The 17,887-nt window shown below is 39.1% G+C and overlaps 1 protein-coding gene across 1 annotated transcript in view; it reads right to left on the bottom strand.

The window, feature by feature from the left end:
* LOC124794817 (mediator of RNA polymerase II transcription subunit 24) overlaps nucleotides 1-17,887 on the bottom strand; it is a 149,414-nt gene that overhangs the window by 115,608 nt on the left and 15,919 nt on the right. Inside the window, exons 2-5 of the mRNA XM_047258476.1 lie at nucleotides 15,520-15,645; nucleotides 8,425-8,526; nucleotides 6,376-6,613; nucleotides 4,997-5,096 (exon numbers count right to left, since the gene is read on the bottom strand). Coding sequence (XP_047114432.1) covers nucleotides 4,997-5,096; nucleotides 6,376-6,613; nucleotides 8,425-8,526; nucleotides 15,520-15,645 — 566 coding nt within the window. The remainder of the gene's footprint in view (nucleotides 1-4,996; nucleotides 5,097-6,375; nucleotides 6,614-8,424; nucleotides 8,527-15,519; nucleotides 15,646-17,887) is intronic.

Genomic DNA, 17,887 nt, shown 5'->3' with positions numbered 1-17,887 from the left:
TGTGTGTGTGTGTGTGTGTGTGTGTGTGTCTCTCTCTCTCTCTCCCTCTCTCTCTCTCTCTCTCTCTCTCTCTCCCTCTACACGCAGGAGGAGCTGGCTGCACTTCGCAAACAGCTGAAGATACCTATGGCTGACGTGAGCCGTCTAAAGGTTGCTGCCTCAGTGTGTGGCTGCAATGGAGAAACTGGCACATTACATGGGATGCCTGTTCCACCCATGGGCTCTGCTATCAGGACACGTTCCAGTGTACCCGACATAGGGGATCCATGTTTTTTTGCAGGGTGAGTAGCAGGTTGTTGCACTGTCACCTTGCTTAAGTCAGAGTATCACTGTGGAGGCTGGCCATCTGGTCTCACCCATTCACTCTGTGAGCAGCTATTTCATTAGGGTTAGAGCAGGCACATGGGATGAGGAGTTTACCATATTTACTCGAATCTAAGCCGCACTTTTTTTCCGGTTTTTGTAATCCAAAAAACCGCCTGCGGCTTAGAATCGAGTGCAAAGCAAGCGGAAGTTCTGAAAAATGTTGGTAGGTGCCGCCACAACTAACTTTTGCCGTCGAATATATGTAGCGCTACACAGGCATGCTTTATAGGCAACGAGATAAATACTGACGCCAAAACCTCTGCGTCAGTAAAGAAATAAAAAAAAAAAAGGTGGAAGACGAGCTTTTTTCTCTCCACCCCGAGTTTCGACCACTGCATTTTCATACATTATCCAACGAAGTAAATACAAATTCCGTATTGTTCATCTTCAAAAGTAGCAGAATTTCAATGTACTACGAAAATTCAACTGGCAAGACTGTTGCTAATAGGAACCTGATGAAATGTGAATCACATGCAGTATTCTCTTCACCATAAGAATAATACGAATATAACCATTTTGCCATGTATTCTTTCGTGTTTCTTGCTATCTCATTTACATCCTGTCTGCCTAATAAACTACGAAACTAGAGTGAGACAACAGCAAACGCGGCAGAAAATACGTATTGTGTCCTGTTTATATTCGTATTATTTTTATGCCTAATAGTGATACAGTCAGAAATGAAGCACGGCAACTGACTAGATTTTTAAATCTAAAATGACTAATTTCTGTGCAGAATTTGATGTACTAAAGAAGCGGCCGCAAAGATTTTCAAACGGAGATAAATTTTCGCCTAACTCGTTCAGAACATGTTCTATCATACGCAGTCTATTATTTGGTTCTTGTTGATCATTGTCAAAGAAAGCAGCAGTGTAAGTAACAACAAGTAGCAGTCACTTGCCATTGTTTCGCTAATGAGACAATTCCTCTCTTTTTTTAATCGTAAGCGGCGGTAGCGTGCACAAAAGCAAGGCATGCCTCGGGTGGCGACAGGCCATAAACACGCACTATCAGAATGCGAAAAACAATGCATGACGCAGTACAGTAATGCATTTTCAGCTTAGAGTGACGTAAACACCTATAACAAAGAAAACGGCACTTATCAGATCAAAGTAAAATAAGCAATCGATTCAAACCAGACGAAGCACGTGAAAAAGGAAGGGTACCCGTATAAATACGGACGGAGCGCCTGACGCATAGCAATGGCTACCTGGTAAAGCTTAACTGCTAAGCTTACGACTCGAACCAAACTATTGTAGCTGTATCGTCTTTCATTCGACCTAAATTGTGTCTCATATTACAATGTACCAACTTTGTTTCGATTTGAAGGTGGGGCCTAAAACTTTTCTCTCCCCTTGAATTTCGAGTCTCAAATTTCAGGTGCGGCTTAGATTCGGGAATTTTTTTTTTCCTTGATTTCGAGTCTCATTTTTCAGGTGCGGCTTAGATTCGAGTGCGGCTTAGATTCGAGTAAATACGGTACTACCTATCTGCAGCTCCAATGGTAGGTGTATTATGGAGCCCCATAGGGAAATAATGTCCAGGGCCAGAAAGAATTCCAATATGCACTTGGTGTGTCTGCTGGAGGGCCTCATCCAAGATGTGGAGGAGGCCCTGCCTGCAGCTGTCAAGGATGCAGGGTGCCCGTCGGTTGGGTTCTGAGGATCCCCAGTTCTTATGGGTGACTGGCAGAAGTAGCACACACTGCTGGCATTGCACAAGAGGTGCAAGCACAGCTCACAGTTTGCAGCATTGTACCCACAGTCAATGGCCATCTTTTGGTTCGGAGCCAAGTGGAGGGTCTCAAATAGAGGCTCCACTGATTCTGTGGTGGTCTTGGCTGCAGATTTCTGGACTCACATTGTGTGGTGTGGAGTTGCAGGACTTCCCTTGATAGGTCAGGGGTGCACCACACGAAGGGAGCAGCTAATTAGATAGTGGGGTACTTTTGGAGTCCACATGGGCATTTTTTGGCTAGAAGGTAGTTTGAAGTTCTCTCATGAATGGTCATCAGTCAACACAAAAAGAGCAAAATCAGGTCACATACTAAGTAGAGACAATTTGACTGTCAAAATTTTAACCCTAAATTGTTCAAGTATTCGTAGCAAAGTTCCATATTTACTGCACTCCAGGAAAGTCCTATCACCCCAATTATTCTTGGGGCCAAGAGTTGATTGAAACCTGAAGTAAAAAGCTCCAAGATATTTAACGTTTCATGGAACGTATATGGGAAAGCCACATGTTCATTGCAGGTGACAAAAATATTATCTCTATTGAGGTCAAATTTGAAAGTAAAAGTGAAGTTATATGCATATGAAAGGATGGTACCAATATCTTCCCTAATATCTTTCACTGCTTCAAAAGCACATGGCCACTCTTTTTGTCATTAAAGCTAAGCACTGAAGAAGGAGATTTGTATGGCTTCAAATATAGAAAGTTCTCTCAGAATGAGCCATAGAGTACACTGAGAGATTAAAATCTCACAGCTAACTTCAAACATGGACTTCCAGGGATCCTGCTTGTAACGTAACAAGTTATTATGAGACAACATTCATTGCTGTAAGGCACACAGCCTTTTGGTACAGTGCCTGCAGGATGGCTTTCTTTTTCTCCCCCCTCCCCTTCGCTCACAGTACAGCTGCTGATGCTGCCTGCCGTGAGAACTGCATAGCATAACATTCAGTCAGTACGAAGATTCATACCCTCTATGAATCTATTTGTTCAAATCTGGTACACAGCCTTTTGTTATTAATGGAATGATGCTGTCAAAATTTCAGATTTTTATTTATTATAGTGCTGGAGATAAAGAAAATTACCTGCTGTCAAAATTTCAGATTTTTATTTATTATAGTGCTGGAGATAAAGAAAATTACCTAAAAGTCCTAAAACCAATGCTTGCTTTAAAAAAAAAAAAAAAAAAAAAAAAAAAAAAAAAAAAAAAACGTGTTAGGAACAAATACAGATTGACTTGCATTATCATTTGAAGCCATTACAAAGTTACCAGTGCATAAAAATCAATTAATTAGAATTTTCTTTTTTAACACTTTAGTCACTGTGCATTATGTAATACAAAAATCGGTCAAAATTATTATTTGATTACATTTTGTTGTGTGAGCGCGTGAGAATGATTGAGAAAGTGTATGTGGGACATAAGTTAAAACTTAATACGTCATTTTTCATAAAACATTACACAAATAGACCGTGGGAAAGTTATGGTGCAACCATGATTCAGATGACATATGTCGGTGTGAGCTTGCTTTTGTATAAAAGCACCCAGAATGATAGTTAGAGGCAGAATAAGTTTATTTATCAATTTGAAGAATAATTCATACTTCACTTATTTTGATTAAACAGTATACTAGAAACTGAAGTTTTAATGGTGTTAATTACTATCAGATTATTGGTTGGATAAGGCAAGTTTCGCCACAAGAATGATCTGGAAGGAACATTCTGACTGGTCATTTAGATCAACAGCCAATCAGAATTAAGCTGTTTCCGCACGAATATAGTGGAGTGGGCAGTGAGTAGAATAGTTCGAGATAGTCACTTGCTAACCAGCCTACGGATAACACCATGTTAGATAGCTCCGTAAAAATTAAATAGTTTGAAAGTTATGAGCACGTGAATTTTCTGGGCGTAATAACAATTTCGCCTGGCATGTTTCATGCTCTGTACAGAATACTTTGGCCAGCACTTCTTACTGCGAAAACCACTGAAACAACCAAATGTTTAACTTGCAAATAGTTGTGGGTCTGAGACTGTTAGAACGTAAAAATTAGTCGGGTTGGACTTACAAAAATTCTGGCTGCTTTTCAAGTGAAACTATGTTGTACAGACAGGAAATTTTGAATGATTAGAGTATTACCACAGTAAATACAGACTTGATAGCCATTTCACGTGTTTCCACAAGAATAAAAAGTAGATTCAATCTAATTTTAAATGCTTTCTGCAAGTAGACTGCATCCTCCAAATACCCGACTTTTTTAAATATGAACTTTCAGGAACTGACTTTCAACTCTAGTTATGCAGCCTCTGTGTGGTAGGTATTAGGTAGCTGCTTTACACTGCCTAGCAGGTATCTGCTGCTACAGAGTGAAGGGACGCCAGAAAGAAGCATATCAAGGCTGGCGGACTTTCGATAAGTCAGAGAGAGAATGCAGATGCCTGACCCGCCCCACCACAAGCTGACATGCCTCCTTCATTACCCTCATGTCATCCCCAGGGTGGTGGTGGTGGTGGTGGGGGAGGGGGGGACAATTGTCCGTGACATCTTCTACACAAACAATGAAAAGTCCACATTAGAATATAAACAATGGAAAGCCTAGGTTGCCATTCTGGCCGTAGGAGCAGAAGGTAGCAGTCATGTGTGCTTGCTTGTGTTAATGTGTGTGTTTTATTTTCTGAAGAAGGCACTGTTTGAAAGCTCAATGTGTAATAGTCTTTTTATTGTGCCTGTCTGCAACTTAACATCTCATCTTTGCAGCGGGTAGAAATCTATCCTTTTCATAGTTGCAAATATAAGAATCAAGCTGAAAGTACCAATACATATGGTTGCCAAAAAGATAAGAAAGTCATATTTATTTGGAGAATTGTCAATAATCAGTAACTAACAATATACACTTGGGTGAATTACCTTAAGGGCTCAGTCAAAGGAACAGATGGCTGAAATGAAGCATTCTGCAAAAGTAAAACTTCAAGCTCTTGACATTTTTTGACAATTTCTTTATATGTATCTGCAACAAAATGGTTTTTTGATTACATTTATTGTGGTGTTGATAAACAAATTACTTAAACAATTTACTTTTAATATGAACCATAGGTAAAACAAATATGATTTTAAAAATGGATATAATGTCCCATTGATAATGAGGTCGCTAGAGATAGAGCACAAGCACAGAACACAGAAGGATGGGGAAGGAAGCTGAGCAAAGTCCTTTTAAAGGGACTATCCTGGCATTCAAGATATGCAGTTTAGTAAAATCATTGAAAATCTAAATCTGGGTGACTGGATGAGGATATGAGCTGCCATCCTTATTAATACAAATCCAGTGTTTTATCACTGTGCGACCATGCACTGATGACTCAGAAAAAAAATGAACTCAACCCCATGTACTTAGTGGATACATTTACAGCAGCTAACAGTTTAAAATTAATAGTTTGTACAATGTTCTCACTGCTAAGGAAGCATTACATAAATACGAAAAGTTACATCTTCAGCAATTTACACCCATAGTTGATATAACAAAGCATGATGTGATGAGGTGAAAAATTATATGGCACACAAATGAAATTACTGTTATTCTGTAGCAAAAATTCAGAAAAAGATTGTCGATAAAGCACAGAAGTAGGTTTGCAAATTAACGGATAAGGGCATTGCAGAATTCAATGAGATGAAGAAGGTAACACTTTATCCTCAGGCATGACCTTCAGTAAATGAGTCATATGGAAGGAATACATGGTTTTTATCACTTTCATTTTTCTAGTCTGCTTGTGCATGCTTTTATGCAGACCGGACATGATAAAGAAAGGACTGGTAATTAATAGATGTGAAGGGAGAGCTGAAGAAGAAGAAGAAGAAGAAGAAGAAGAAAACAAAGCTACAGCAGAAATGCAAGCATTTGGGTAAAGGACACAAAGACTCAAAAAATTAGCGTAGATGTGGTAAATAGTAGACTGAGGATACAAGATGGAATGGTAAAAATGGGATATTAGCTTGCATGGACCATGCAAAGCAGTACAGACAATGTGATCTACAGGAAAACATGATTTTACTTGATAAACTTTTTGAAAGTAGATTTTTCATTAGACTGGACATCAGAAAGATAAATTTATCAGTAGTTAAATTTAAGCTGGTAAATAACAAAAATATCAGCATTCTTCATCATCATACAGATTAATCATGTAAGACAGCAAAGATTGTAATTATTAGTAAATATTTGTGAGCACTGCAAATCACCAATGAAAAATAATTTCACAAAATCAGAAATATTCATTTATGTAGTTTTCACTTACCAGGACACTCGTGTTTACCAAGGAAAAGAACAGCCCTCATGAATCGACAATGAAGGATATCATTAATCAAAGCTGATGGACGCTCCAATAAGGCCTGCAACAATTCTGTGTTTGTACTAACTTCCGACTGTTGTTTCTCCAAGGCATACTGTATACATGTCAGCAACCATCCCACTAATGAAACTGCAGCACCAGCTAAGAGCCCTTCTTCAGGCTTGCCTCGGCAAGTAATACCTCCCTGAAGAGCATAAATAATTGATATATTCTTTAAAATAGTATGACTTCTAATTGTTACTATAATAAGTGGTTTACAGGGGATTTCTTCCCTAAAGAATTTGCTATTCATAGTTATATCAGGTCTACCAAAAGACATATAGGAAAGATACACAGATGATCCAAAACATTACGACTACCAGCTTAATCATGCTTAACCTTTGGAATGCGGCACAACAGTCATCGATCAGTTTCTGGTGGTATGTAGCATCAGATTTCTATTCCCATAAATTACAACTGATAGTTTGTCGTCACACAGCTGGAGCCTGATAACATTCCAGATATCCTACATAGAGTTCAGATCAGGTGAATCTGGTGACCAAGACCACAATATGAGTTCACTATAATGTTCCTGATATCAATGTAGCATGATTATGACCTTGTGAACACACACAGTTACCTAGCTGGAAGATGCCATTGCCGTCAGGGAAGACGTCAAGCATGAAATGATGCAGGCAGTCGGCAGTAATACATACTTAGTCCACAGCTGTCAAAGTGTCTTCACTTAACATAGGTCCCATGGTAGTCCAGGTGATAGAATAATACTATCCCCATTGGCCTGCATCTGTGGTGTGGTGCAAATTTTGAGCAGCCATTCTCCTGGATAATGGCATATCTGGAGAAGACCAACTTGGTGTAACAAGAAATGTGATTCATCCAATCTTACTGATTCCCATGCCTCGACAAGAGAACACACATCTACTGCAGACCCTTACATCCAATACTGTGCACTGAATGATGCACTTTGAAACACTTCCACCTGTGTCAGCACTAGACTCTGCCATCAGCTCTGCCACCTATCCAGCTTCACAGATTGAACAAATCTCCAGTCTACACATTCTGTGATAGAGCAGGAATGTCTAACAACTTTTTGCCTATTTGTGGTTTCACCATTCTCCAATCACTTTGAACACACTTTCATGACAGCAGCATGCAAACAGTGAACCAGCTTGGCTGTTTCTGAGATCTCATTCCCAGGTACCGAACCATAACAGTCTGCCCTTTGCCAAAGTCACTTCTGTCAGTGGATTTCCTAATTTTCAACTCATATCATCACTAGAGACAGCTACATCCACTTATAAGCATTGTTTACCATGTAAAATGCTCACTAGGCCACCAAGTGCTATTCACTGTTGGGATAGGCAGCAATCATAATGTTTTGGCTCATCAACATTTTACTACAAATGAATAGGGAACAAGTCTATTCATTTCAATGAAATGTAGAGTTTACATTAATAAAGAATCACTGATGCCTACAGTTCGTAAAATAGTTCCCTCCATAAGTAAAACAAATAATTATTCATCGGTCTATAATTGACCACTACCTTCTTCTAGTTGCACCTGGCATTGTAGTCTTTCTTCTTCACTGAAATAATTTATTTTGAAAGTCTGATGATACTATGTTTGTCTGTTAATTACTCATGTTCCATAGATCATTTGAGCAATTCTTTTATCAAGGTGATGAGTAACAAGTCAGTTTACAGGATATATATACATGATTAGTTAACATTTAATTAACATATTATTATTTTTAGTCATACTCATGCTATTACATTAAAAAACACTCTCACAATTTTAACAATGGGTGAGAGCCTGTTCTGTTATCATGTCAATCGTACAACAATCCAGCTGCTGGAAGAGGAAGAAGAAGAAGAAGAAGAAGAAGAAGAAGGTCAAATGATTTTTAAAAATGCTGCTCTGGGCTCTGAATAATGACAATCCTACACCAAGTGTTTCTATAATCATGTTCTTGCAATTATCATGTGCATTATATACCTTGATTGTGTCCAAGAAATCCAGCAGACTAATTGTGCAGTATGGTTTATTGAAGCTGTCATATTTACTGATCCTCTGTAGCACAGCAGCATATGATACAAGCTGCAAAGTGAAACATATAAAAACATTAGAAAAAGATTTCAGAGTACACATTTACATGCCTCCAATGACTAAATATGCTTACCATGGTGTCAAATATGTTGAAGTACCTCAATACATTTCCAGTACCAACGTAAACTTCAACAAAAAACTTAATTTGCTTTCATCAGCACCCTTTAGCAGGATTAGGAATGATTCCCTTCCTGGTTGAGGACAGTAATTAGGCCCACAGCAAGTGCTACCAGACCCATGTTTGCATGAATCTCTAACAGATTCACCACTTATGAATACGATTCACAAAAACTGCCTCCAATCCCAAACCACAAACACTGTGAATTCCTGATGATTTAAGGAGAGACAGCGTTTCAAAATATGTGTATAATGGCAGCTCACAAGCCTCAGCACAGGGGCTGCATACAGGAACAGTTTCTAAAGCACCGGTTATTAGCCTAATGGCCAGTTCTCACCTTCAGGACTATGGCCAGTGATTATCTTCCCGAGGCGAACTAATAGGTCCGAAAGCAATGATAGTTTCCAGCACTTTTATCTTTTATACATGTCTATCAGCAGCACTAAAAAAATTGCCTTCTGAAGGTAAGACATGGCCTGTCTCATAATTTTATAATTTTCTTGAGCAAACTTACTTTCTGAAACAAAATGTTCTAATGGAACACGGATACAAGATCATGAACTGTACATGCATATTGAATCATACACCATGAATCCACAACCAAGCTTGGGTGTCACAAAACTAGTAAAATTTGAGCTTCTCATGATCTGTATCTTCCCTAGCATCCATGACTAAGGAAGACACTTTACAATATTCATTTGCTTTTGACCTTTGCCTCTTTAGATGTGAAAATTATATCAGTTTTAAATGAAAAGTGAAGTCTAGATACCACAATGTTCCACATTTTGAGCAAAGATAGGATAAAAGGATGTCAGTCACAGTCTGATGACTGAAGGGGACTTTTTGCAATCCGGCAAGTTACACAGCTGTGGTTCTTTTCAGTCAAATACCAGGTGAACTCTAAATGGGGTCGAGGCACTCCCATTTGAGAACAAATATACAGGGCATTACAAAAAGGTACGGCCAAACTTTCAGGAAACATTCCTCACACACAAATAAAGAAAAGATGTTATGTGGACATGTGTCCGCAAAACGCTTAATTTCCATGTTAGAGCTCATTTTAGTTTTGTTCCACCTACGCTCAGTGGAGCACGTTCTCATGATTTCATACGGGATACTCTACCTGTGCTGCTAGAACATGTGCCTTTACTAGTACGACACAACATGTGGTTCATGCACAATGGAGCTCCTGCGCATTTCAGTCGAAGTGTTCGTACGCTTCTCAACAACAGATTCGGTGACCGATGGATTGGTAGAGGCGGACCAATTCCATGGCCTCCACGCTCTCCTGATCTCAACCCTCTTGACTTTCATTTATGGGAGCATTTGAAAGCTCTTGCCTACGCAACCCCGGTACCAAATGTAGAGATTCTTCGTGCTCGTATTGTGGACGGCTGTGATACAATACGCCATTCTCCAGGGCTGCATCAGCGCATCAGGGATTCCATGCGACAGAGGGTGGAGCCATGTATCCTGCTAACGGAGGATATTTTGAACATTTCCTGTAACAAAGTGTTTGAAGTCACGCTGGTACGTTCTGTTGCTGTGTGTTTCCATTCCATGATTAATGTGATTTGAAGAAAAGTAATAAAATGAGCTCTAACATGGATAGTAAGTGTTTCCGGACACATGTCCACATAACATATTTTCTTTCTTTGTGTGTGAGGAATGTTTCCTGAAAGTTGGCCGTACCTTTTTGTAACACCCTGTATATGAGGTGGTAAAAAGCATTGTCCTACTTCCTCGGCCAATGGCACACAGAATTTTTCAGTCTTCACATCTTCAAAGTGATAACTCCAGTGGGCTTCTTTGAGTGGGTCGAAGAGGTGGAAGTCTGATGGTGCACAGTTAGTGTGTTAAAGTGGTCACGAGTGGTGAAGTGACTACTGTGTGGTCTTGCAACGCCAGACAAAAGAAGAACAGCAACCATAACAAAATGGCTCTGAGCACTATGGGACTCAACTGCTGAGGTCATTAGTCCCCTAGAACTTAGAACTGGTTAAACCTAACTAACCTAAGGACATCACAAACATCCATGCCCGAGGCAGGATTCGAACCTGCGACCGTAGCGGGCTTGCGGTTCCAGACTGCAGCGCCTTTAACCGCATGGCCACTTCGGCCGGCGCAACCATAACACTTGATGGACAAAAACACTGAAGATATGCCTTGAATTTTTTTTTTTTTCATGCATTGGATAGAGTTTACGTACTGGATAGAGTTTACTGTGTTCCCTGTCTCCAAAAATTTAACAAGAATTACACACTCTGCATCTCAAAAGACTGTCACCATAACTTTCCCAGCAGAATGCACTGTTCCAAATGTTTCCCTTGTCTGTGATGTTGTGTCATGCCATTCCATTGACAGCCTTCTGGACTCAGGTTACATGTAGAGAAAAAGGAGGCAAGAGTACACCAGCAATGATGAAAAAAGCCCACAGTCTTCCTGGCACATTTAATATAAACCATTACTGTCCACCCCACTGCTCACTAAGATCCTCAACAGGGAAGAATATGAAGATGGTTTGCGGTTGGCGTCAACATCACAGTCAGTCCTGAAACTTGAGCTGTAACTGGCTGCTTCAAGGTCACTCTTAGAAGTGTTGCCATTGAGAGGACTGAACTTCATTTACATGGTTTCACACATAGTATACATATACACCTCCACCTACATCTATATTTTGCAAAGTGGATGGCAGAGGTAATTCCAGCTGTACCAGAACATTAAGGTTTCTTGCCATTTCATTTGCATATGAAATGCAGGAAAAAATGGCTTATTAACTGCCTCAGAGTACGCTGTAATTAAAACTTTTATCTATTCTGGATTTGGGACACTGCGACTGTCTTCTTAAAGGTTTCAGGAATTACTGCAACCAATTGCTGTTTTTTCTTCAATTTTTATTTATTCATGACCGGTTTCAAATCGCCTGGCGATTCATCATCATATGGTACAATTTAGTTTGGAGTATTGTGGGGGTCGTGCATTGTTTTTATTCTTGTGCCAGGCACTGCTCTGGAAAACATAATGTATTCTTTCCAGTATCGTCAAATATCAAATGAAACGGGCACTTTTCCACCGATGGCGACTCCCTCATACTTTACAAAATATAATCAAACCACACTCTTTGGTTTGTTTATATTTTGTAAAGCATGTGGGAGTTGCCATCAGTGGAAAAGGTACAGATGTTTCATCAAGCGAGCAGTTCTAGATGACTGTTAAGTACAGAGCTATTATATCAGCATACTCTGAAAGGAATCTAGTTCATGTACAATCTGAACCAGAGGACTTGCCTTTGTTAAATGAGTTAAGATGCTTTGCAAAACCAAGGATATCTACTTCTAAGTTACTCATGTTGACAACAGTTCCATGATTCAAATTGTGGAATATTTACCTCGCCTTTGTTGGCAAAAGAATTTTGAAAATCTGTTTTTGTAACTTCACTTTAGTGGAACTATCATCAGTAACATTACCACTGCTAATGCGCAGTGAAGGTATCAACTGTGCCTTGCCGCTATTGTACTTCGCATACGACCAAAATCTATTTGGATATTCTGCCATATTTTACAACAGAATTTTGTTGTGGAAATTATAAAAAGCATCTTGCATTGAAGATTATGCTAACTTTTGAGCTTCTGTAAAATTTCGCCAAGCTTGGGGATTTTGCATTCTTTTAAATTTGGCATGTTTCTTTTTTCATTGCTTATACAACAGTGTTCTGACCTGTTTTGTGTACCTTAGAGGGTCAGTATTATTTCTTATTAATTAATTTGGTCTAAATCTCTCCATTGCTGTTGATACTATTTCTCTCAATTTAAGCCAAATCTGGTCTACGCTTTCGTAGTTAGTTTGGAAGAAATGGACGCTGTCTCTTAGGAAGGCACCAAGCAAATTTTTATCTGCTTTTTTTTAAATATACATATTTTGTGTTTATTTTTGGTGGGATTGGATGTTACAGTATTCACTTTCACAACAGTAATCTTGTGGTCGCCAAACCCTGTCTCTGTCATAATGTTCTCTGTTTGCTTGTGATTATTTGTTGCTAAGAGACTGAATATGTTTTTGAAATCATTTACACTTCACGTGGGTTCCTGAACTAATTGTCCAAAATAATTTTTGGAGAAAGCATTTAGTATGATTTTGGATGATATAATATACCTACCACCAACTTTAAATGTATTTTCAACAAGATACCAAGGGTAGATTGAATTCACCACCAAAGATGATTGTATGAGTTGGGTACCTATTTGAAATGAGACTCAGGTTTTCTTTGAACGGTTCAGCAAGTGTATCATCTTGAATCAGGAGGTAAGTAAAAGGAACCAATTATTAATTTATTTCAGTTGTCAAATATAACTTCTACCAATCCATAGTAACTCATACGAACTATCTACTTCTAACAGCAACAAACTTGCCACCATCAACTGTAACATTACCTATCCTTTCTGAACATAGCTACATCCTTTGTAAAAATTTTGGATTACGTTACCTCCAGGTTTAGTCAGGTTTTAGTACCTATAAAGATTTGTGCTTCAGTGCTTTTTATTAGCACCTGGAGCTCTGGTTCTTTCTAAACACAGCTACGACAATATCTATGGTTTCTAGGTCACCCCTTGTTCAGTGTTTGACCTTCTCTCTTTAAGACAGGTGCCCTTTTTTTTCTTTCCTGGGACCCTCTAATCTAGAAAACTGTCCAGTTCATTCCACACAGCCCCCGTTACCTGTGCAGTCACATCCTGTGTATAGTGGACTCCTGACCTATTACATGGGACCCAATATCCCACCATCCAACCACAAGCTGAGGAATCTGCAGCCTACACAGTCACACAAGCATCTGAACCTCTGATTTAGGCCCTCCGCCCTGCTCTGTACCAAAGATCAACAATTGGTCCTGTTTGCCTTCACCTTACAAGCAAGGTTAGCAGTCTTCACCACTTCAGCTAGCCACCCAAAACCAGAGAGAATTTCTTCCAATCTAAAGTAGCAAACATAATTATGAGGCACCACCTGCAGCACGCTGCATCTTATGCTCTTCAAAGCATTTAGAAGGACACATTCTACATCCTGGATGATGCTTCCATTATGCACAGAGTGCACACTGGATTCCTTCAACTCCTTGGCAGCCATTGTCACTATTGGGGTCCATTACGTGCCTAACACTGGAGCTCCTATCTACAAATAACCCCACCCTCTGTGACTGCCCGAGTCTTGTAGGCTGAGAGGCTTCCTCTATACTATTCTGCTTCAATAGTATTTAAAATAAACTGGAAAAGATGTTGTGACATTCACAATTTTCTGAAAAAGCACTCTGGATTATTTTTGACAACTTATTATAACTGATGGAAGTATGTGCAGAGTGGACAGTCTGGATTCAAAGTGTGCACCCATACCTCTTTTGCTTTCTCCTTTTCAATAACTACATTTTTAGCATGAATGAACTACTACTATTGTCTTCAGATGATGCCAAGAATATCATTTTTGCCTCATACATTGTAAGTAATCCATTTAACTCACAATGAGAACAGCTGCAACCAGATGAGAAGTGAGATGCCTGCACAACCAGTGAGCAGTATTATGTCAAGCGGCGAGGCTGCAGTGTTAAGGTAACAAAGTTCCCAATTAACAATGAGATGCAATGTACCAGCACTGAGCAGCGAGGTGCCAGAAGTGTGGCTGCAGCATAAAAGTACCGTAAGTCTTGTCTCTAGTCAAAGTTTTCACCTAAAACTCATACCCCTCCATAGTGAAGTACCACAGCTGATTGGATTCAATTGTTTTCCTTCCTTCTTTATTCTGGTTGGTAAATTTTTGCCAGCCAGCATACAGATATGTTAGAGTAGCCCAGTTCTTCAATAATAGTCATTACACTGCCTTTACTGAAGGATAATTGGTGACGCAACTCATCTCTCGTTACCCAGTGGCTGTCACAGGTGATTTGATCAACATGCTGGATGTCATGTGATGGTACAAGTTGCGGGCTGCCCGCTCAGCATTATGTCAGCCAACTGTGTGTGCCATTCAGCTTCTCTACAGCAACAAACCCATTGGCTAACAGTGCTGATGTCCACCATACCAACTCCATACAATTTCTTCAGCATTTCACAAATGTGTTTGGATGTTTCACCTTCTGCAGAAAGGAATTCAATCACAGATCATCATCTTATACATATACCAAAGTGACCAGTTTCTAAATTGGTACAGTATTGCAATCTGTTGATGTAAAACTCAGAGTGGACTGCACAAAGTTATCAGAAGTGTACCAAATTCATGGTTACTACCTTCCCAACTTAATGAAAGAGGGGAAAAAATAAAAGGCGTTACTTTCTGACTGGCTCTTGAACTACTCATGTTATGAGACATCAGTCATGTCACAAAATTAGGCTTTCAACAACTGAATGCCTGGGCAGCTGCATATAGCATTCTACGATGCAATGTACACACATACTGTTTACCACAGAAATGATAATGTAAGTGAAATGAGATTAGACTGAGCCTCTAGGTTAAAGGTTCCTTGCAGCTGGTACACAGAGAGAACATGTTTATTTCTAATCTATGTAAAGCAAAAACAGGATACAGGAGTTGCATTATAGTTAACTGTTAAAAAAACTGATAGAATTTATTTCTGAAACTTTTTCTGAAACTTATATTCTACTACTATCATTCCTTTTATCCCACACATCTTACTATTCAATTTGATTAATAAACAAATAATGTACATATAGCAACTGGAGCAGTCTCCTTTCATGAATGTTCACTAGCACTGTTTTAGACACAATGCATTAAGATTTCTACAAATCCTATTCAGCTAAGAATATTAGGTAATTTTATTAATTTGTTGTGCAGATTATGCACATACATATAGTCTGTGTTACCTGAGAGCTTAGGGAGTGTTTAAGGTATGAAAGCACCAGCTGGTTTGGTCCTGGCCCCACAAGAGCCTGCTGTAGAATACAGTCTGCAAGGTTATAAACATCACCACTTACACCACGAGGGAGAATCTGAAAGAAAAATGAAATATTTTTATTTTAAATTGTAATATACTGAGCAAAGCAATTTAGTGCAAACTAATTTACTTCCAGATATCAACTGGAAGCCCACATTCTTTTTTGGCTTTCATAATGATACAAAAATCTGAACCACCCATTACAACCATACTTTCAACAAACCCATACTCTATTATACTAATTCAACAGACTGCACACAGAGGCCATGAAAAGCAAGTAAATTTGAAGAAGAAGGAAAAAATCTGACATGGACAGGATGAGACACAGACAATAGTTGAGATGATAGATTGCTCTCTACGTCAGATAGTTGTTCACAGTTTGGCTCAGTAAAGGCCAAATTTTGGATTGATACAATATAGATACATCATAAGTAAGTAAATAATAAATGTCATCATAATTTTAACACTATTCGCAGCTCTCTATGATTGCCTACATTATTTAATTTATGGGTATATCATTTCAGAAGGACATTCTTAGTGTTATGTCATTAGTTAGTGTATTGTTTGTAGATTTGGGATCACTATCAAGTTGGATTAAACAAGGAGACACAAAAGATGCAAAGAAAAGTTGTAAGATTTGACACAGGTTAGGGTAGTCTGTGTGAGTGTGTTACTGAAACGCCCAACAACCTGCAGCATAAAACATTGCAAGAGTAGAAAGATTTTGTGTGCCACAGACAGCCTTACTCAAAAAATTTCAAGAGCACACATTAAAACCAAATAAAGAAAGAAGCTATTTTCTCTTACATACATCTCCTGTAATGATCATGACATTAAAAGTAGAGCACTTTGGGCTAATACTGATAGATATTGATGCTTTCTTCCCCGGGACAATCGGTGAATTGAATTGCAACGGGAGAAAATGATACTGTTACATTATGTAGTCTGCATCTCAGACTGTACATTGTCTTGCAAAGTACAGATGTACATGTAAAATGTTCATAACTCTGTTCTTATTACAAATTCAACTAATGTGAGCTGCTGACATGGATAAAAAAAATGAATCTGACAGACATTAAATTTACAGGGATTTACAGCCACAAGAGCAAAAAGTTCCACCATACATTGAATTTAAAAGAATGAAAATCATGGTTAGTCTCACAGCTTCTACCAAAGGCACTACACTCAAGAATTCTTATTTCCTTCAGCATCTTGTAACAAAAAATCCATTCAGTTGTTCTCCTCATCTCCTCTAGCAACATAGACCAGGTCATTGCTGTGGTGACGGTGCTCACACACACCACAATCGATAATCCATGCTCGAAACATTCAGAGCACAGCAGCAGTACGGGTTGATAGCACAAACTATGGCAAAGTCTGCCAGGGGCTGCAGCTACCAATCCGTGGGCATCACACGTGTGGATGGTGATTAGTTGATGCCTCGTTAAATACCAGAGCACTGAGTTGCGGAGGATCATTCTCTTCAGAGTGACAAATCATGTACAGTCTCCAGTTACCGCTGAGCCTACAAGATGCAGTGTTCATTGGTTGTCCCCAAGATTTAGGGCACTGTAGGCATCACAGGCCAGCTCTGGACTCTTCATAGGCATCATTCACAGGCCCAGTGATAAGACTTTAATGTTTTACAGGACTTGTAATAATTTCAAATATCTAATTGTGCTGGACATTTCACTTGAAGAAGCATCATTTAAGTTGAGTATTTATTCACATTTAATAAATATCATTTTATTACTAATTACTGGGAATCTTTCTGATTGAAGATAGCCTAAGCTGTCGTCCTGCATTCCCAACAATCACCCCCATAAGACTCTCATCCAAGGGTTTACCATCCATCCATAGGAAGAACTAGTGCCCATCTTGGGTCAAAGAACTTTCAAGGAGATACATTTAACAACCAGTAATGAACAAGACATCAGCATAATGAAGACCAATTGCCACATCAACATCCAATTTAAGCCAGAACTAAGTTGGCAGTTCATATCATGGCTACCTCTGCAGAACTTTTGGGACTATGTCCCCACAAATTTTGCCAGTCATTTTCCACATCACAATTGTCTCACTGTTGAAGATGTTCTACCATGTTTCTCCCTAAATATTTTCTGCATGACACCCATCAATAAGAAACTCCCAGCTGAGATACTAAACTGGACAAACCAAGAACAGTACATCATCTCCTCTGCACAAACAAGCAACAGCTACTTCACTATTGTGACATCTTTTGCAACGGCATGACACAATACATATCCGCAGTAGAAGCACCAGACCATGTGCACACC

Source organism: Schistocerca piceifrons, chromosome 4 (assembly GCF_021461385.2).
Source record: "Schistocerca piceifrons isolate TAMUIC-IGC-003096 chromosome 4, iqSchPice1.1, whole genome shotgun sequence".
Classification (NCBI taxonomy): Eukaryota; Metazoa; Arthropoda; class Insecta; order Orthoptera; family Acrididae; genus Schistocerca; species Schistocerca piceifrons.
The sequence above is the reverse complement of the archived record's forward strand: the minus strand, read 5'-3'. Positions and strand labels throughout refer to the sequence as shown.